Source organism: Anolis sagrei, chromosome 4 (assembly GCF_037176765.1).
Source record: "Anolis sagrei isolate rAnoSag1 chromosome 4, rAnoSag1.mat, whole genome shotgun sequence".
NCBI classification, from domain to species: domain Eukaryota; kingdom Metazoa; phylum Chordata; class Lepidosauria; order Squamata; family Dactyloidae; genus Anolis; species Anolis sagrei.
In genome coordinates this window covers 126,328,276-126,347,568 of record NC_090024.1, presented here as the reverse complement: position 1 = coordinate 126,347,568, position 19,293 = coordinate 126,328,276, and the positions used below count along the sequence as shown (strand labels likewise).

Genomic DNA, 19,293 nt, shown 5'->3' with positions numbered 1-19,293 from the left:
AATGAAATATGGATATACCATTTTCAACCAAAGATGAAGAGATTATCAATGGAGTGGCATCATGTGAATTCTCTCAAGAAAAAGAAATTCAAAGTTACACCTTCAGCAAGTCATGACAACTGTCTTCTGGGATTCAGAAGGAGTCCTGCTAGTGGGCATCATGCCTAAAGGGACCATCATTAATTCAGAAGTGTATGTGGAAACTCTTAATAAAGTTCATGCTTGCCTGCATTGTGTGCATGCACACCGGTGGAAACAAGTTGTTTTGCTGTTGCTCAACAATGCCCAGCCACATGTCAGTCGGCAAACTCAGTGTGAGATAGAAAATCTTGGGTGGGCACAGTTACCACATTCACTTTATAGTCCTAATTAGTCACCATCAAACTACTATCTATTTAGCAAATCGAAGAACTCCCTGCATGGAACAACATTTGAAGATGATGATACTCTTGTAGCAGCAGCCGAACAGTGGGTCAGACGAGCCAATCCAGAGTTTTACCGTGCAGGTATACAGGCTCTAGTTCCAAGGTGGTGTAAGGCTGTTGAAAGGGATGGGGATTATGTGGAAAAGTGACATTTTGTTTTTAAAGCACATCTCAATGTACTGTATAAATAGCAAAAATGTAGAATAAAATTGGGGTTTTTTAAAAAAAATGTGTGCATTACTTTTGGATTGACACTATTCATTGTAATTTTGTGATTGTTTTGCTTGTACAGGGATCTTGCGGCTCGTAATTGTTTAGTTGGAGAAAATCATGTGGTGAAAGTGGCTGATTTTGGATTAAGCAGACTGATGACTGGAGACACATATACAGCTCATGCCGGGGCAAAGTTCCCTATCAAATGGACAGCACCTGAGAGTCTGGCCTACAACACATTCTCAATCAAATCAGATGTTTGGGGTAAGGCAAGAGAAACATTTGTATATATAGAGTCCCTCTAGTTGTGTAAATAAGAGTTATAATGTGGGGTTGTCAATACCTGTATTTGCGGGGCTTGCAGTAGGCTCTAAACCTCAGTTCAAAGGCTAATGCCTCAAAGACAGATCACCTCCCAGGTGTTCAGGTAGCTGATACATATTGTTAGCAAAAACGAGGGGTAATACAGTATATACTCAAGTATAAGCCTAGTTTTTCAGTCCCTTTTTTAGGCTCAAAAAGCCCCCCTCAACGTATACTCGAGTCAAGGTTATTTATATTTACTCTGTTATTAGTATTATTTATTATTTAATATTTTACTCCATTTGTTATTATTATTACATTTACATTTTACTCTATTATTATCATTATTACATTTATTATTTTACTCTATTATTATTACATTTATTTTTCTCTATTTATTATTGTTTTATTACATTTTTTGGCCTCTATTATTATTACATGTATTATTTTACTCTATTATTATTACATTTACATTATATTACTCCATTATTATTTTATTACATTTATTATTTTATTCTATTATTATTACTAATATTGTTGTTATTACATTTGTTATTTTACTCTATTATTACTGTTATTATTACATTTCCATTATTTTACTCTTATTATTTTTATGGCATTTATTATTTTACTCTTTTTATTATTATTGGAAGGCAACACAAGCACATTTACACTGAAGAAGGTTAGAATAATGGTTTAATCAGAGTTCGACATAAATTATAGTTTTATGTTAAAATTCAGAAACATTTCACCTCCTGATGACTCAATTAATTTAATTTTAATTGGTATCTATTTTTTATTTTGAAATTGGCCCACAGCTGCTGCATTTTCCACCCTTGGCATATACTTGAGTTAATAAGATTTCCCAGTTTTTTGTGGTAAAATTAGGCACCTCGGCTTATATTCGGGTTGGTTTATACTGAAGTATATACGGTAACTTGATAGCCATGGTTTAGTTAACACTGTGCAGATCCCAAAGACCAATGTAACTTTGAATTATAACTTAAATTTTTAAACTTTTTGGTGGGCAAATTTCCTACCTTGTTTTAACAAAGATCCAGTCCCCAAAGGCTAGAAAAAAATGCTGTAACTATTGTATTACCTGGTTTTTGTCCGTCTTCTTAGTAGATACGGCTTCATATATTTCAACGAAGTTAGGTTGCCATATCCAAAAAATGAAATCAGCCAAAATTATCTTCAGCATATAATTTTTATCTCTTATAATTAGTAATCAATGAACCTGACTTAAAATAACATTGTTTAATTTGCAGCTTTTGGAGTCTTGTTATGGGAGATTGCCACCTATGGAATGTCACCCTATCCTGGCATTGACCTCTCTCAGGTTTATGATCTGTTGGAAAAGGGCTATCGAATGGAACAGCCTGAAGGTTGTCCCCCAAAGGTCTATGAACTCATGAGAGCATGTGAGTATTGTGTTCTTATTTTTACTTCTGGAAGCAAAGTACAAATTAGGTAATGAGAGGAAATGTAGTAGCACAGGAAGGCCTTGCTGTCCTACTGTCTCAGCTGTCATTTATTGTTTTACCTATAAATGTCAATAATCCTAGTAGTTCCCAACCATTTCCTTGTTCACAAATGGTTTCTGGAGACCTGTTACTAGTTTATATATTCTGTAAATAAAATAACAGGAGCAATGGATTGAGTGGTCTACCGACACTGATTTCTGTGCAACAAACACCCATGATGCCTAATGCAGTAGATTGAATAGCTTCAAGAAAAGCACAGTTTGTGACCTCATGCTGACAGTGGAAAAGATCCTAGAAGTTGTATTTCTGCTGAAAACATTGGGAAACTTGCAAGATAGGTGGTTCGGGCCCCGCCTATCTTTGCAATCGCATCTCCATCTATGAACCGGCACAAAATCTTAAGATCCTCCAGGGAGGCCCTCCTCTCGCTCCCACCTCCGTCACAAGCACGGTTGGTGGGTACAAGTGAGAGGGCCTTTTCGGTAATGGCCCCCCACCTCTGGAACGCCCTTCCAAGGGAAATAAGACAGGCCCCATCCCTCCCCTCTTTTCGTAAGAGTTTGAAGACTTGGTGGTTTCAGCAAATCTTCGAGAGAGACCAGTGCTAGCTCAGCCTAGTCCCTCTCCGGACACGACCTAGCCCCCTACATATTACCCTGGTCATTCTCCTAACAGGCCCCTGGAAATAGCTTTTGTCCCTGCTTTTTGTCGTTTTACCTATTACAGTACTTTACCTATTACAGTACTGCTGGTCCCATCTTATTTCAATCTCTATCAGTCTTGACCCAGCCTTTTAATTGTTCTAACCCATTGCTTTTCTATGCCCTAACAAATAGACATGAGGAGCAGGCAGGATTTTTTTCTTTTAAGATTATGTGTTGTTAGGTAATTTCATGCTTATGTTGCTGTTATGGTTATTTTTTGATCATGTTGTGACTCTGTATGTTTTGATTTTGCTGTTTGGAAACCACCCTGAGTCCCCTCAGAGAGGTAGAGCGGTATATAAATAAATTATTATTATTATTATTATTATTATTATTATTATTATGAGGGCACTGCTGACCAAGGGAGCATACCTTTCCTGCATCTGCCCTGTAGCTCCCTGGGCATGTATTTCTTTTCTTAAATGGCCAACCATAAAATAACACATCTATTTATTGCCAAAGGCTTTCATGGCCGGAATCACTGGGTTGTTGTAGGGTTTTTCAGGCTATATGGCCATGGTCTAGAGGCATTCTCTTCTGACGTTTCGCCTGCATCTATGGCAAGCATCCTCTGAGATGCAGGCGAAACGTCAGGAGAGAATGCCTCTAGACCATGGCCATATAGCCCAACACATTCATTATTTAGGAGATCAAAACCTTAAAATTTACAAAAGGAACAGTAGTCCCTGGGTCCTCCCAAAAGCCAGAAAAAGTAGTAAGGTTCCTAAGAACTTAAACTGTATCTGGAGTTTGGGTTGACAAACTGCCAACTTTATCGATCTTTATAGATTTCCAAGCTGGGCAACAGAATTATTGAGATTGGTAATACATAAATACAAAATGATACGTTTTAGGGGGGAAACCTTGACCAGGTATATGCTGGTTTATGTCTGCACTGGGCTGTGATTTCACAAGAATGGGGTCATGGCAGGAAGGACAGTAAAATCATCGGCCTTTCCTGTCACAATAGTGCAAAGTGCAAATCTATTCTTTTAAATTATTGGTAAGGGATTGCACATGTCAAGTACAATGTTTATTTATTGCAAAACATACCCTTCTCTTCCAAACAAAAGTGCATAAAATAACATTGAAATAATGAGATCTAATAAAACTAGTAAAGAGATAGCAGAGTATAGAAGAATAAACATTCACAGTATCAAAACTATATACAGTAGCAGAAAAAAAGAAAACAGGAAAATATTCTTTCATAAAAAGCAGAAAAGAATATAAAACAGTTCACATCAAAGGCCTCTCTGAAAAGCTAAATCTTAATTTGGCAATTAAAGATCGTCAATCCTGAGATTAGGAAATTGTTCCACAGAATTAGTACCACAAGCAAAAAAATCCACCAGATCCCAACTACTCCGGAATGAATATCTTAAGTCGTGCATAGAAATTAATAGGTAATTGTGTAGATTCAAGAGTACTGCAGTGATACATTCAGGGTTCCCTGCATCATATAGTAGCTTCATAGCCAAATGCTGTGCTAGTAGACTATTCAGAACATTTTCTGAGGATGGCTTTGTAGGGATCATTTTATCATAATCCAGTCATGAAGTTATTAAAGCACTAGCATCCCCTGCCACGCGTTGCTGTGGCCGTCTGTGTATATGTGTTTTATGTGTGTATATGCATATGTATGTGTATATATTTGTGTATATGTGTATATATTTGTGTATATGTGTATATATGTGGTTTTGCACATGCGTTGTAATGTTTTTTGCTTTTTGGCTTTTTAAGTCTCTTCTGCTGTGTTTTTCAGTGTTTTTATGAGTGATGATCATTCATCGGCCTAATAGGTGTATTGTGTCCATATTTGGTGTCAATTCGTCCAGTTGTTTTTGAGTTATGTTATTATTATTATTTATTATTAACTTTATTTGTACCCCGCTAGCATCTCCCGAAGGACTCGATGTGGCTTACAAAGGCCAAGGCCTCAATAAAACAACAACATGACAATACACACAGCATTATAAAGCAAATCAAAACATTAAGCAATAACAGTAAACAATAGAAACAGTACACCATGACACAATAAAATTAGGGCCGGGCCGAATGTAACATTACATTTTTATTTATATAGATTATTGATCATGGCTAGTTTATAATGACATTATATAGGTAGATGTGTTTAAAATCCTGGATATAGTTCTGCTACACCTCAACAGTCAGAGTTGAAAGAGAACAAATAAAATATTTTCCCTACATATTGAAGCTAAACCTTTTTCTGAAAAAGGATGGGAAAAATTATGAGTGAATCACATAGTAGAGAGGAGATGGGATTTTTTTCCTCTTTGTTTCTTCCTGGTAAAAATAATTCTGAGCCAGATTGATACTCGTTGGTTACACTACATAACATTCGTAGAAGCTTCTTTAACAGTTTTAAGGAATCATGGTTCTCAAAAATATTGAAAGTATATATTTAAAAGTAACAGTGGAAGCAGCCCTTCTTGTGTGATACACACTGTGTGAATAGTGATAAAGTTTCTGTAATTACTAGCAAATGTTTGGGTTTTTTTTTCTTGCACACACTGGGTGATGTCTGCATTTTCCGTTATGTGGTAGGCTGGAAATGGAACCCTCTAGACAGGCCTTCATTTGCTGAGACTCATCAAGCCTTTGAAACCATGTTCCATGATTCCAGCATCTCTGAAGGTGAGAATTCTTTTTGTTTCTTTACTTTCAATGCTCTGTACTTAGGATCAAAGAGGCCTAGAGTTGGAAGACTGCAGGTCCAACCTCCTGCCATGCAAACTTATTTTTCTTCTTCTGATACAAAATGCTGAAATGTATGCCCATTGCAAAAGAGGCAAGCTTGTTTTCTATTGCTTCAGAGACAAAGAATTATTGTTTTAATGCTGTTGATGTATTGTTTTTAATTATGATTTATGTTTAATTGTGGTTTTCTGTAATTGTTTGTATTGGCATCGTATTGGTGTGTAACGTAAGGCATTGAATTTTGCCATTATCTATGTGTAAACCACTTTGAGTCCCCCCTGGGGTAAGAAAAGCGGTATATAAATACTGTAAATAAAATAAATAATAAAAATAAGAATAGAACAATGGATTAAAAATACACAAAAAGATATTCTGTCTAAATATTACAGCAAGAGCTGTTTGGCAGTATAATATAGTGCTTTGGAGTGTGGTGGAGCCTCCTTCTCTGGATATTTTTAAACAGTCTGGGTGGCTATCCATTGGGAATGATTGGATTGTGTATTCCTGGATGGCTCTTTTGTGTCTTGCAACTTTATGGGTCTGTGATTCTTTTCTCCCATGCTTTTCCGGCAGTTGACAGTTTTCCTTGTATCTTTCTTTAAACTTGATTTCTAACTGGAAAACGGGCATGCTACATTTCTGTCTCCTTCAGCCTAACACTAAACGGTAATCTGCACAAGCAGGTGGAAGCATGGGCTGGCACACTCTTTCTTTCTTTCTTTGTTTTGCTTGTATGCAGCAGGAGAAACTTTAGAACATTGCTCGTGTTTTATTACATTTGAATCTGGGAAACCCTTGCAATTTATATTTATTTATTTACTATATTTCTATACCGCCATTCTCAGCCCGGGGGCGACTGATGTTTACAGGAGGCACAATTCGATGGCCATAATAATACAAAACAGTTAAAACATTTAGACATAGATCTTAAAAAATCACTAAATAATAACACTAATAAAAACATAAATCCTCCACATTTCATTAACAAAATCATTATCCAGTCACATTGTCCAGCCATTCTGAGATCAGAGTTTGTCTGCTACACTGCATTTGGGAAAGCCTGCTCAAATAACCAGGTTTTGACTCTTTTACAAAATGATAAGAGGGTGGGGGCCGATCTAATGTCCCTGGGGAGGGCATTCCACAGCCGAGGGGCCACCGCTGAGAAGGCCCTGTCTCTCGTCCCCACTAGCCGAACCTGTGAAGATGACGGGACTAAGAGCAGGGCCTCCTCAGAAGATCTTAAATTCACAAACTAGAAAGGGGTGGGGGAGCATGTGAGCCGATGGCTCGTGCTTGTTCATCTTTAACACTAAACATGTTTTGAAGAAGAAAAGACTTGTAAGAATGGCAGCCAGATTACTAACGGGAGCGGGGTACAGGGAGCGCACAACTCCTTCGTTGCACCAGCTCCACTGGCTGCCAACTAGCTTCCGAGCTCAATTCAAAGTGCTGGTTTTAACCTACAAAACCCTATATGGTTTACCTGTCCAAATGTATTCTCCCCTATGAACCACCAAGACAATTAAGATCTTCTGGTGGGGCGCTGCTCTCGGTCCCGCCACTTTCACAATCGCGTCTGGCGGGAACGAGAGACAGGGCCTTTTCTGAGGTGGCCCCTCGGCTATGGAACTCTTTCCTGATTGAGATCAGATCTGCCTCCTCCCTCTTGTCCTTCAGGAGGCTGGTGAAATCCTGGCTATGGAAGGAAGCGTTCCCAGAGTAATGCTACAGAACAAAGTTATCGACCACACATACGGACTGAGTTGGACATGATTTTATATTGGCTATTTGGCTTATTTGTAATTTTAATCGATATGTATTTTAACTTGTTATTATATGTTGTTATTAGATTGTACTATTAGCATTGAACCCTTGCTGTCTGAATCCCTCTACGGAGGTTGAGAAGATCGGGATATAAAAGTTTTAAATAAATATTATTTTTTTTGTCATGTCTGGAGCGACTTGAGAAACTGCAAGTCGCTTCTGATGTGAGGGAATTGGTCGTCTGCAAGGACGTTGCCCAGGGGACGCCCAGATGATTTGATGTTTTTATCATCCTTGTGGGAGGCTTCTCTCATGTCCCCGCATGAGTAGCTGGAGCTGATAGAGGGAGCTCATCCGCTTCTCCCCGGATTTGAACCTGCGACCTGTCGGTCATCAGTCCTGCCGGCACAGGGGTTTAACCCACTGCGCCACCGGGGGCTCCTATAATAAATAAATAATAAATGGTCACAAAAAGTGAATGTTCTCTGAGACATGATGCATATTTTGCCCAGAAAAGGGATAAGGTTAAGAGAGAGCGAACTCTTGTTTACCCAACATTTCACAAGCTACAGAAGTGTGAGCAGCCGCATTTATCCCACTCTACCCTAATTCAGAATGTATGCTATTCACATGCATATTCTCTTTCTCTCTCACGCACACATACAACAACCTTCTAATTTTATCTCCTGTTGCATAAGACCTAAAAACACGAGGAGCCCAAACATGATTCCACTTGTATATTCTCTTTTCAGAAGGATTAACAAACGATAGCCTTTCTACCGGGACAAATCGCTTGCTTCTATTAAAGCCATAATATTTAACTGCTTAGTCTTTGTAGAGCATTCTACTAGAGCTTTGCTGAGAAAGAGTACCAAATCTTTGTTTCTCTAACATAACTGTGTTGCTGTTTTGGCATTTTGAGATTCTTAACCTTGATCCCTTTCTATGCTTGCTGAATCTCTCGGTGATGTTTCTTTTTCCCTTGTCCAGTGCCTCTCGTTAGCACCCAGATCTGCTTTCCTCTTCCCTTGCTGCTCTCTGTTCCAACTATTCCCCTGATGTTTCTTACAGAAGTGGCAGAAGAACTTGGAAGGACAGCTTCCTCTTCATCCATAGTTCCATATCTGCCCCGATTACCCATGCTTCCTTCCAAGACACGGACCTTGAAAAAACAAGCAGAAAATAAAGAGAATATTGAAGGAACCCAGGAAGCTGTGGAACATTCTCCTTCCAGTTCTGCACCAGGTATGCGATATAAGCAAGAAATATAGGACTATATAGATGCAGCTTTTTCATAAACATGTTAGCTGGTTTTTACACTCTGGCCCTTGAAGGCCTTGATTCCAAGACGGGACTAATCAGGAGCTGAATGCACCACATTCTTCGTTTGGGGGCTGGTTCTTTCATTGGAGATGCCTGATGTTGCACAAACTGACACTGTTACTCATGACACAAAACTTTCCCTTCCCTGCCGTAATGGTAAATTCCCCCAACCTTGTCCGTAGCAGATATGAGAGATTTTGAGGAAAAGAGGGAGTCTGTTCCTCATACATTGTCCATCCTCCTGGCAGACAGACCGTATATACTCGAGTATAAGCCAACCCAAATATAAGCTGAGGGACCTAATTTCACCACACACAAAAAATGGTGAAACATATTGACTCGAGTATAAGCCAAGGGTAAGAAATGTAGCTGCTACTGGTAATCGTCATTAGGTTAAATGTTTTTGAGTATTTACACAAAACTGTAATTTAAGATAAGACTGCCCAACTCTAATTAAACCATTATTCTAACCTCCTTCAATGTAAATGTGCTTACCTATTACCTAATAATAAATGTAATAACATGTAATAATAATAATAAAGTAAATAATGGAAATTTAATAATAGTAGTAATAGTAATAATAATAAATGTTGGGATTAACTTCACAATTCAGCAGCAGATCAGTTGCACAACTTCAGCACTTCCCAGTAGCCTCTTCCTGCACAGTATTTTCAGTCAACTGCTCCCACAGCCTGCAGTCACTCTGGAACCTTTTACAGACACTTGGGCACATGCCCTGCCATTGTCAGTTTTACCATTGTCTTTCCCCCAGTCTAGATGATATTACAAACTTACCACAGCATACAGTTATATCTTGTCTTAGCAGACAGGTTCTTTTAATTACATATAGCCTTCGACGAACAACATCACAGCACAAGGAGAAATATACACTGTACATGACTTCCTTATATACAATTCTATACAATTACACATAGCAATCTCTGATTGGTTCCCAACTCATTGACTCAACTCAAACCCAGGATTGCATCATTCACAATCACCTGGACTAAGCCAGAACACATTCCCCAAATGAAGTTCTATATACATTTAATGCATGACTCAGCATTCCCAAGAGAAGCCCATTAGCAGTGCATGACTCAGCTATATTACATTGCAATACATTGTAAAACCTGACAGTAATGTAATAATAATAATAGAGTAAAATAATAAATGCAATAAATATAATAATACAGTAAAATAATGTAAATGTAATAATAATAAAGTAAAATAATAAATGTAATAAAAATAATACTAATAGCAGAGTAAAATAATAAATAACCTTGACTCGAGTATAAGCCGAGGGGATTTTTTTCAGCCTAAAAAAAGAGTCTGAAAAACTAGGCTTATACTCAAGTATACACAGTAATTGGTCTTTGTGGGCAAAGGAGGCAACTTTGAATGTGCTCGGTCAAATGTTGGACTGTTCTTCATATGCAAAGATGGGGGTGGGACAAGATTTTTAAAAAGCTTAAGGAGAATTAAGAATTGTAAGTAAGCTTACGTTCATAGTCCTGGCACAGGAGTAATATATAATATAATAATAACTTTATTTTTACACCCTGCCAACCATCTCCCCATGGGGACTCGGGGCAGCTTACATGGGAGAAGCCCAAAAAATTACAGGTAAAAACACAAAAAATTAAAAACATCAGAGAAAATATAAAACAATCACAATCGTAAACAACATCAAAACATTGTCGAAGGCTTTCATCGCCGGAATCACTGGGTTGTTGTAGGTTTTTTTGGGCTATATGGCCATGTTCTAGAGGCATTCTCTCCTGACGTTTCGCCTGCATCCTCAGAGGTAGTGAGGTAGGATGGCAAGCATCCTACCATCTATGGCAAGCATCCTACCTCTGAGGATGCTTGCCATAGATGCAGGCGAAACGTCAGAAGAGAATGCCTCTAGAACATGGCCATATAGCCCAAAAAAAACTACAATAACCCAACATCAAAACTATGGCTGAGAAAAAAACATAGCTGAGGTTCAGGCACAATGAGTGTAATACATCCTGAAGGGAGTGCAAGAAAAGTACAACAATCAAGTAGACAGGGCTGGAAAAACTGTCATCAAAAGTGTTGAGGTAGATGATAAGAGGGCCGACATAAAGTGCTTAACGTAAGTAGGGACAGGAAAATTACTGGTGGACTGCTTAATCAAAAGCACACCAGAACATCCAGGTTTTTAGTTGTCTCCAAAAAGAGGACAAAGTAGGAGCCTGTTGATCTCCCTAGGGAGGGAGTTCCAGAGCCTGGGGGCCACCACTGTGAAGGCCTTCTCCTTTGTCCTCACCAACTGAATTTGAGATGGCAGAGGGAGAGAGCAGTGCCTCTCCAGATGATCTCAGGGTACGCACTGGTTCATAGGGGAAGATGCGATCGCAGAGATAAGCAGGTCCTGAACCATTTAGGGCTTTAGAGGTGATAACCTGCACCTTGAATTGGGACCAGAAACTTATTGGAAGCCAGTGGAGCTGTTTAAACAGGGAGGTATATAACCTGCTCCCTATAACCAGCTCCCATAAGTAGTCTGGCTGCTGATCTTTGGACCACCTATAGTTTCCGGTCCGTCTTCAAGGGCAACCCCACATAGAACGTGTTGCAATAATCCAACCTAGAGGTGACTAGAGCATGGACCACCTTGGCCAGATCAGATTTCACGAGGTAAGGACACAGCTGGCGCACAAGCTTTAACAGTGCAAAGGCTCTCTCAGCCACCGCCGACACCTGAGCATCAAGTGTCAATTACTTGAACTAAATTTGTAACCCTGCCTGTCTCCTTGCCTCTTCACCATGTTATGGAAAACGGAATGTCCAAAAACGGTTGGGTAAATCTGTGATCAGAACTCCATTCATAGTGACCATTGCATTTTTCAGAAAACAAGAATTAGCTTAGGCAACAGGCTGGAGAATGCAGTGCATTTCGCCATTTGCATTTCCAGTGCAAATGGTAAAGAAGTAGCTCTCAGATATGGAGATCCCTTGGTTGCCAGCTTTTCTGTATTTAGGAAAAAACAAAGCACTCCATGATTTTCTCTGTACAGGGAAGAATGAAATGGATATTGGGGGACAGGTGATGTGTGATGAGGGAAGAAGAAAGATGAGAGGAGACACTGGTGTTATTCAGTTCAAGGTAGATAAAGAACATTGGGCTGCAAACCTGGATAGAGTTGAAAATGATAAAGGTTCCCACATCTCAAAAGTGGAGGCCGCTAAAATAATTCCCCAGACTGCTGTCTTTCCTGTGAGAAATGACAAGCACAGTATATCTGTCTGCAAGTTTTCTCCTGTGGGATAAAAAGCAAGATAGGTGCAGGGATTCTGATATGTCTCTCTGCAACTAAGGCCCGCGGGCCAGATACGGCCCTCCAAGGTCACTTACCCGGCCCTCGTTCAGGGTCAACCGAAGTCTGAAATGACTTGAAAGCACACAACAACAATCCTATATCATCAGCCAAAAGCAGGTCCACACTTCCCATTGAAATACTAATAGGTTTATATTTGTTAAAATTGTTCTTCATTTGTATTGTTTTTAAGTGGTTTTTGCACTACAAATAAGGTAATTACATTGGAATCCATTCATGTTTTTTTCAAATTATAATCCGGCCCTCCAACAGTTTGAGGGACTGTGACCTGGCCCCCTGTTTAAAAAGTTTGAGGACCCTTGCTCTGCATTGTTGTTAAAATCTATGGAAAATCCAAACTGTGTAATTGCCACCTGACAATGTGCAGCAAGGCTACCTAGACTAGACAAATTGCTTTGTGTTCCTTTGTTGAATTATAGTTCCAGTCTGCATAAGTACCTTGACTCCATAGTGGCAAGTATATATTCTCTCTCCCTTTCTCCAGGATTTATTAGAAGCACACAGCAGACCAGTGGATCTCCAGCACTACCTCGCAAGCAGAGAGACAAGTCCCCCAGTGGCCTTCTTGAAGACACTAGAGAGACAACTTTTACTAGAGACAGAAAAGGTGGTTTCTTTAGCTCGTTCATGAAGAAAAAAAATGCCCCCACGCCTCCAAAACGCAGCAGCTCATTCCGTGAGATGGAAAACCAACCTCACAAGAAGTATGAGTTGACAGGCAACTTTTCAGGAGCTGGCCCTTTGCAACACATTGATGGATTTTCATTTACCTCCTCCCAGCAGGATGGGACCCTTTGCTCGTCCAAGTGCTATGTTGGGGGCTTTGCACAGCGGAACTTCTATGGTGAGGATGGTGGTGGAGGGAGCACTAGTAGTGGTGGAAGCACTGGTAGCGGGTGGTCGGGCCTTTCAGGCTTCTTCACTCCACGGCTAATTAAAAAAACACTGGGCTTGCGCACTGGAAGGCCCACTGGTGCTGAAGAAGTGTCAAAGCCTTTCCCTCGGTCCAATTCGACATCGTCAATGTCCTCAGGTCTTCCTGAGCAAGAGAGAATGGCAATGACCCTTCCCCGAAATTGCCACAGATCCAAAGTTCAGCTGGAGAGGACAGTATCCACCTCCTCTCAGCCAGAGGAGAACGCAGGCAAGTCCAGTGATCTGCTCTCTAAAAGGTGTGAAGAAGTCTCCACTTTGACCAGAGACAGACCAAAAGCCAAACTTCTGTCAAGAGGAGCTGTTCCCCCCAAGACCTCTTCTGTGGATGCGGCTATTTCAGAAAAAGATTGTCTGGGATCAACGGCAACAGCAAGCCTGAAGAGCAAAGAGAAGAACAGTGGGACACGGCAAGGGTCAGTCGAAGGTGAAGAGAAGACAAGCTGGCCTTCTCCAGCCAAGGCTGCAGTCTCGCTTCCAACTACTCACAATCACAAAGTGCCCGTCCTCATCTCACCCACTCTAAAGCATACTCCAGCTGAAGTGCAGCTCATTGGCACAGACTCTCAGGGGAATCGGTTCAAGCTCTTATCCGAGCATCAGGCCACTGCTTCCAGTGACAGGCCCAGACGGATAAAACCAAAATGTGCTCCTCCACCACCACCCATCATGAGGCTTCTTCACCAGCCTCCCACTTGCTCAGATGCAGCAGACGAATTGAATAATGGAGCACTGGTCCAGCAGGGGCAGGGATCCAATGAGGGCAGCAAAAAGACAGCAGTGGCACCTGTGAGTGGGAAAGCTGGAAGGCCCATTATGCCTCCGCCTCAAGTGCCTCTGTCCTTATCATCCACCTCGCCTGCCAAAATGGCCAACGGCACGGCAGGAGCCAAAGTCGCGCTGAGAAAGACCAAACAGACAGCAGAGAGAATCTCAGCAGACAAAATCAGCAAAGAGGCGCTCTTGGAATGTGCAGACCTTCTCTCAAGTGCCATTGCAGAGCCCACCACAAACAGCCACCTGGTGGACACTGGTCACCAGCTCTTAGATTACTGCTCAGGCTACGTGGACTGCATCCCCCAAACACGCAACAAGTTTGCCTTCCGGGAAGCTGTGAGCAAACTGGAACTCAGCCTGCAGGAACTGCAGGTATCCTCGACGGCTGCTAGTGTGCCTGGGGCGAGTCCTGTACTTAATAACTTATTGTCTTGTGTTCAAGAAATCAGTGATGTTGTCCAGAGGTAGCTACTGTCAAATAATCTGGTTAGGAGGGGAAAATGTACACCAAGAGGAGGGAGAAGTGTCGGGATGACTACTTCTAGTGTGTGCGCGTGTGTTTTCTCCTCCATTGATGATTTTGAAAAGAGAGACTGATACTTGAGTAAGTTTTATGTGAAGTACCTCAGATCACTGAGCTCTCGTGTTTACAGGTTCATCTCAGTACATGGGACGGAGGGGAGGGTTCCAAGCCTCAAGGGGTCAGGCGGTTGCAGCCAAGAAGGGAAGAATGTTAAGAATTTGCTCTGGCTGGAAAGTGCACCTGCACAAGGGGAGCTTGTGCTCTCGTCCAGCAGGTTGACACATGGACAACAGAGCCTTTGTTTTGGGAAGGGCTGCTGTGCCCTGTGATGTTACCCAACTGACCAGAATTGTTGATGGAGGGGTCAGGGATTCTTTTCTGCACTACTGCATGTTTCACTTCCCGAGATCCCGAGTTCAGAGGCTCCATTCAAAGTGGAGTTTTGACGGACCTTCTCAAGAGGGAATAAATTAATTTTGGGGAAGGCCCATTGCATTAAATCAGTATATGGAAATTCGGGAAGTTGATGCACTAGCCCACCTGGCAGAACTTCCACAGTGCGTCTTGCTGCTGTAATCAGAGATACAAAAAAACAAAAGATGAGCTGATGTACGAAACACATCCCTTTTTGTCATTGTCCTCACCTCTTTTACCACGCACGTTCACTCGCTCACAACGTCTGCAGTGATAGTTGGGCAGATTTGCATTTCACACAATCACATCACTGGCTATCATCACCTTTTGGGTAGTGTAGCATAGGTGTCTATTCTGGAAATCACTTGAGTGGTTTGAAGCTGTAGCACAAACTGACCAGCACGTGTCCAAAAGCTGTTAAATTCTGTCTGTTTTTGAAGATTGCTGTAACACTGGCTCCTTCTCCTTCAGTAAGCCTTGAAGGGCCACCCTTGGATCAAAGGCACTGCAGAATGCTGCTACTGCTGCTCTCTACATTCCTTTTTAACAAATGCCCATCTTAATCCAGCCATAGTTGTCAAGGGAACCCAAGGCAAGAATGTCTACAGAAACTCCATTGGGCAACAGTGGTGACATTCACAATTCTTACTCAAATCTAGATATTTTCCTCTGTTCAGAATTCCAGTACATTTTGGTTACCAGGAAATGCCCTTCATTATGTAGCATTACTGGAAGGGGAACAATGTAGCAGGGTGGGAGTTTGCCCCCTTTTGCTTTGTACACTTGAAATTGTGGTAAAGGATAGCAAGTTATGGAGCTCAGTTCATGCAGGAGGTGGGGGGAGATGATGGTCTTCATTTGGTAGAGATCTGTGTGCACACATTTTTCCCTTCAGACCAATAGTTTGTCATGTTGCAGGTGCCCATTTTGCTGTCGCACCTCTTTCTGACGAGGGCAAATTGAGTATCCCTACAGTATCAAAATGTCTGTATGGTGGGATGGGTGATGCCCCCGATCATGCCAACCACTGCTGCCAAGTAAATCAGAAACAAGCCTTGCTTACACATTCTGATTTCAGCTATTCATCCACTCCCCTCAGGAAATCCTCGCTTTTGACAATACCCACATAATATCTCTCTGTTTGATTTAATTTATAGAAGTATATGTAAAGTCTACAGTATGCTGCTATTCATGAGACATCTCTTCTAAGAAACACAAGAACATGAAACCTCACTTACGTCCAGTACAGCATGTCAAAACTGTTCCCTCACAAAGTGGTATTTTTGTCTTTTGCTACGGCTGAGTTAGCTACACTGAAAGGTTAAAAGCGTGTCAAGGTTTTTTTTGTGGTGAATAATGTATATGGCATGGGAAGGAAGTGCTTGTTCTCAGAATCCACTGAAAGGGTCTTTTGCTCCAGGCGAAGTGTCTTTCCAATACATTCTTGCTGGTGAAGGAAGGAATTTTTGGTTTGGGAGCCATATACCCCCTTTTATCGCACACTCAAAAAATCAGCCACATTTATCACTACCTTCTTAGTCTGTGTTAGCATGATCGGTCAGCTATTTTCAAGGTTTGATTTGCTCTGCACCTTAAACTTTATGAAACATAACATTTTTATTTAAAATATTGAGATGAGATATAATGTTTATGTTGTGCAATTTATTTTTTATATTGAACCCCTGTACATTTGCCACACTTTGGGGAGTTTATTGGAGAACTCGAATGGCATCAACTCTGACAAATTATTTGTTGCTCTAATATAGTGGTTCTCAACCTGTGTCCCCAGATGTTTTGACTTTCTCCTCCCAGAAACCCTAACAGCTAGTAAACTGGCTTGGATTTCTGGGAGTTGTAGGCCACAACATCTGGAGACCCACAGGTTGAGAACCACTGCTCTAATAGGTGCATGATGTTGTAAAACATTAAAGGGACCAGATTGCTTTACAATGCAGGCTCACTGAATTAAAACTGGGCACATGAAGGTTTGGATGACTGGGTACAAACTATATGCATGAAATGAAAAATAACTGACAGGAAACAGTGTCCTGAATATTTCTCCTTCCATTGATCCCCTGCATTTCTCTCCTGAGTTGTAAACTTTCCCTGAGGATCTAGGAAAAGAAAAGCAGTGTCTTGGAAGAGCGCCTCACTGGGCAATGCTTGGTTTCAGGGTCTCATACCCTCCCATTCCCACTAACCCCACTTCCCAAACAGTCTTTCATCATTCCCTGGTCACTGAGCATGCTCTGTCCTCATTGGACTGTTTATGGGTTTTCTTTTGACCCCCTCCCCCCAAGTATGGATTTTTTTTTAATTGTGGAAATTATGGAAACTTCTCTCTTGTGTGTGTTGGCACTATCATTTTGATTCAGTAAGAACACCCAGAGAATTGAGGTTGCTATTAGTGTATATGTGTGGCGGGGGGACTTCCCTAGTGCATAATTATGAACTAGTTTTCTGTAGTTCAAATGTATCTGCCACATGTTGTCTAACATCTGCAATTGTTGGATGCCTAGTTACAGTACAACAGCATGTCATCCTGACCTCTGTGATGTTTCTTGGAATTACGGAAGTAGAACTTTTCTTCTGGTTCATTCCAAACACAACCGTTATACAGGATGCAGCAGCATAACTTCCTTTTTTCAAAACTTAATAAAACTCGTATGAATCAGAAAAAAAAGTTATAATGTAGGCGCATACCTAAAGTTTTGTTTTACGTAGTTTTGAAGATCAAATTAGGTAGGTGACGTCCCCCATTCTCTATACACTGAGTAAACTGATTTCTGGTGTTTGTCATGACCCTTGCCAGCATAGCAGGCGTTAACGTTGGCAATTTCTTCCTGGATGTTGGTCTTCAAATCTTGTAGGGTCCTTGGACGGTTCACATAAACACGGGATTTCAAAAAACCCCATAGAAAAAAATTACAAGGGGCCAAATCTGGAGAGTGGGCCGGCCACTCCAAATCTGCTCGAAAAGTAGGTCTCAACGGCAAAAGCACGCTCCTCCCTGTTCCAACGCATGATGGCGACTGAACTGTGTCAGGATAAAACTTTATGCTCTCGCCTCTCGAGCGAGACCACTAGCGCTCCGCTACGTCTTCAACTGATTAAATGGCGCACATTTTTAAAAGAAGTTATGCTGCTGCACCCTGTAGTTCAGTATCCCTCTTCATCATAGTCAGTGACATGTAGTGTCTGAAAATCACTTTTTAAATCATTTTATTCAATTATTTAATAACTAACTTGGACAAAATTAAAAGGTTGCAAGAAAGGACACTGTTCCATTATCTGGGCAGAGGCCACAAGGGGCGATAGAGAGGGAAGAATACTTCATTTTATGGTGGTGGACTGTGGGTTGAAGGAGTATAACCATTTTCACGTGTTTTCCTGTTACTCCACCCACCCATGCCCACTCGTGGAAACAACCCTCCTTTATGATATTCAAAGAGGGGAAGGGGAATAGCCAGTGAAAGGGGGGGAAATAGTTTTCCTCCTTCAATTCTCCCTGTAAAATGAAATAGCCTTCTCTCTCTAGTGGCCTCTGCCCAGATAATGAAGCAGTACCCAAGAAAGATGTTAATGTAAGTAGAAGCTCTTAGAGCAGTGGTTCTCAACCTGGGGTCCCCAGATGTTTTTGGCCTTCAACTCCCAGAAATCCTAACAGCTGGTAAACTGGCAGGGGTTTCTGGGAGTTGTAGGCCAAAAACATCTGGGGACCCTAGGTTGAGAACCACTGTCTTAGAGAGAACAGATGGGAGTGTCTTGGGTTCATCCCATATAGTCAAAGCAGAGGCAGTACAGACATAGATTGTTCTCAAAAGAGCAAATATTTGTTCTGGGTATCATGTAATTTCTGAAATGGCAATCAAGGCCTCTTAATACAGGTGCTCCCCATGTTTTCCATATAAGCACAGATGTGGCCGTGCAGATCTACTCAACCTTCAATCATCCCTCAACTAAGTGTTGCAATACTCCAATCTTCAGAGGCCACATTCTCCATCCTTGGTTTAAGAGTATTTTGTGATCAAAAGTAGTTCTGCTATTCCCTATCTATAGATCCAGTGCAGAGTTCTAGGCTCCTCCATAAACTATTATTTTAAAATGCGTTGTTATGGATTGCATTGATCCCTTTTACCACCAGTGCTCCCAAGAGAGAAACCAGATAGTTAATTCTTGAATGGTAATAACACAGTTGTGAAGAGATCTTTTTCAACTGCTGCATTTTCTTAACAGCCACAAAATGCATGGCATAGGTGCACTTTCTGCCAATGCAAGAGTTTGACATTTCTGCCATGTTGAGAAAGCAGGCCTTATCTAAATTATGTATGTTTTTTTTAA

General features: G+C 41.1%; 2 protein-coding genes across 6 annotated transcripts in view; one reads left to right on the top strand and one right to left on the bottom strand.

Moving 5' to 3' along the window:
- Window positions 1-19,286, top strand: part of ABL2 (ABL proto-oncogene 2, non-receptor tyrosine kinase) — a 60,494-nt gene extending 41,208 nt beyond the window's left edge. For 2 of the 4 annotated variants that reach the window (XM_060774436.2, XM_067467646.1), the window contains exons 7-11: window positions 718-902; window positions 2,213-2,365; window positions 5,698-5,787; window positions 8,689-8,862; window positions 12,790-19,286. In XM_060774436.2, coding sequence (XP_060630419.2) covers window positions 718-902; window positions 2,213-2,365; window positions 5,698-5,787; window positions 8,689-8,862; window positions 12,790-14,483 — 2,296 coding nt within the window. In that variant the 3' untranslated portion in view covers window positions 14,484-19,286. Of the gene's footprint in view, window positions 1-717; window positions 903-2,212; window positions 2,366-5,697; window positions 5,788-8,607; window positions 8,863-12,789 lie in introns of all 4 variants that reach the window. The other 2 variants (XM_060774435.2, XM_067467645.1) reach the window with 1 other exon arrangement.
- TOR3A (torsin family 3 member A) overlaps window positions 8,264-19,293 on the bottom strand; it is a 39,494-nt gene continuing 28,464 nt past the window's right edge. For both annotated transcript variants that reach the window (XM_060774439.2, XM_060774438.2), the window contains one exon: window positions 8,264-8,779. In XM_060774439.2, the coding sequence (XP_060630422.2) occupies window positions 8,751-8,779 (29 nt within the window). In that variant the 3' untranslated portion in view covers window positions 8,264-8,750. The remainder of the gene's footprint in view (window positions 8,780-19,293) is intronic.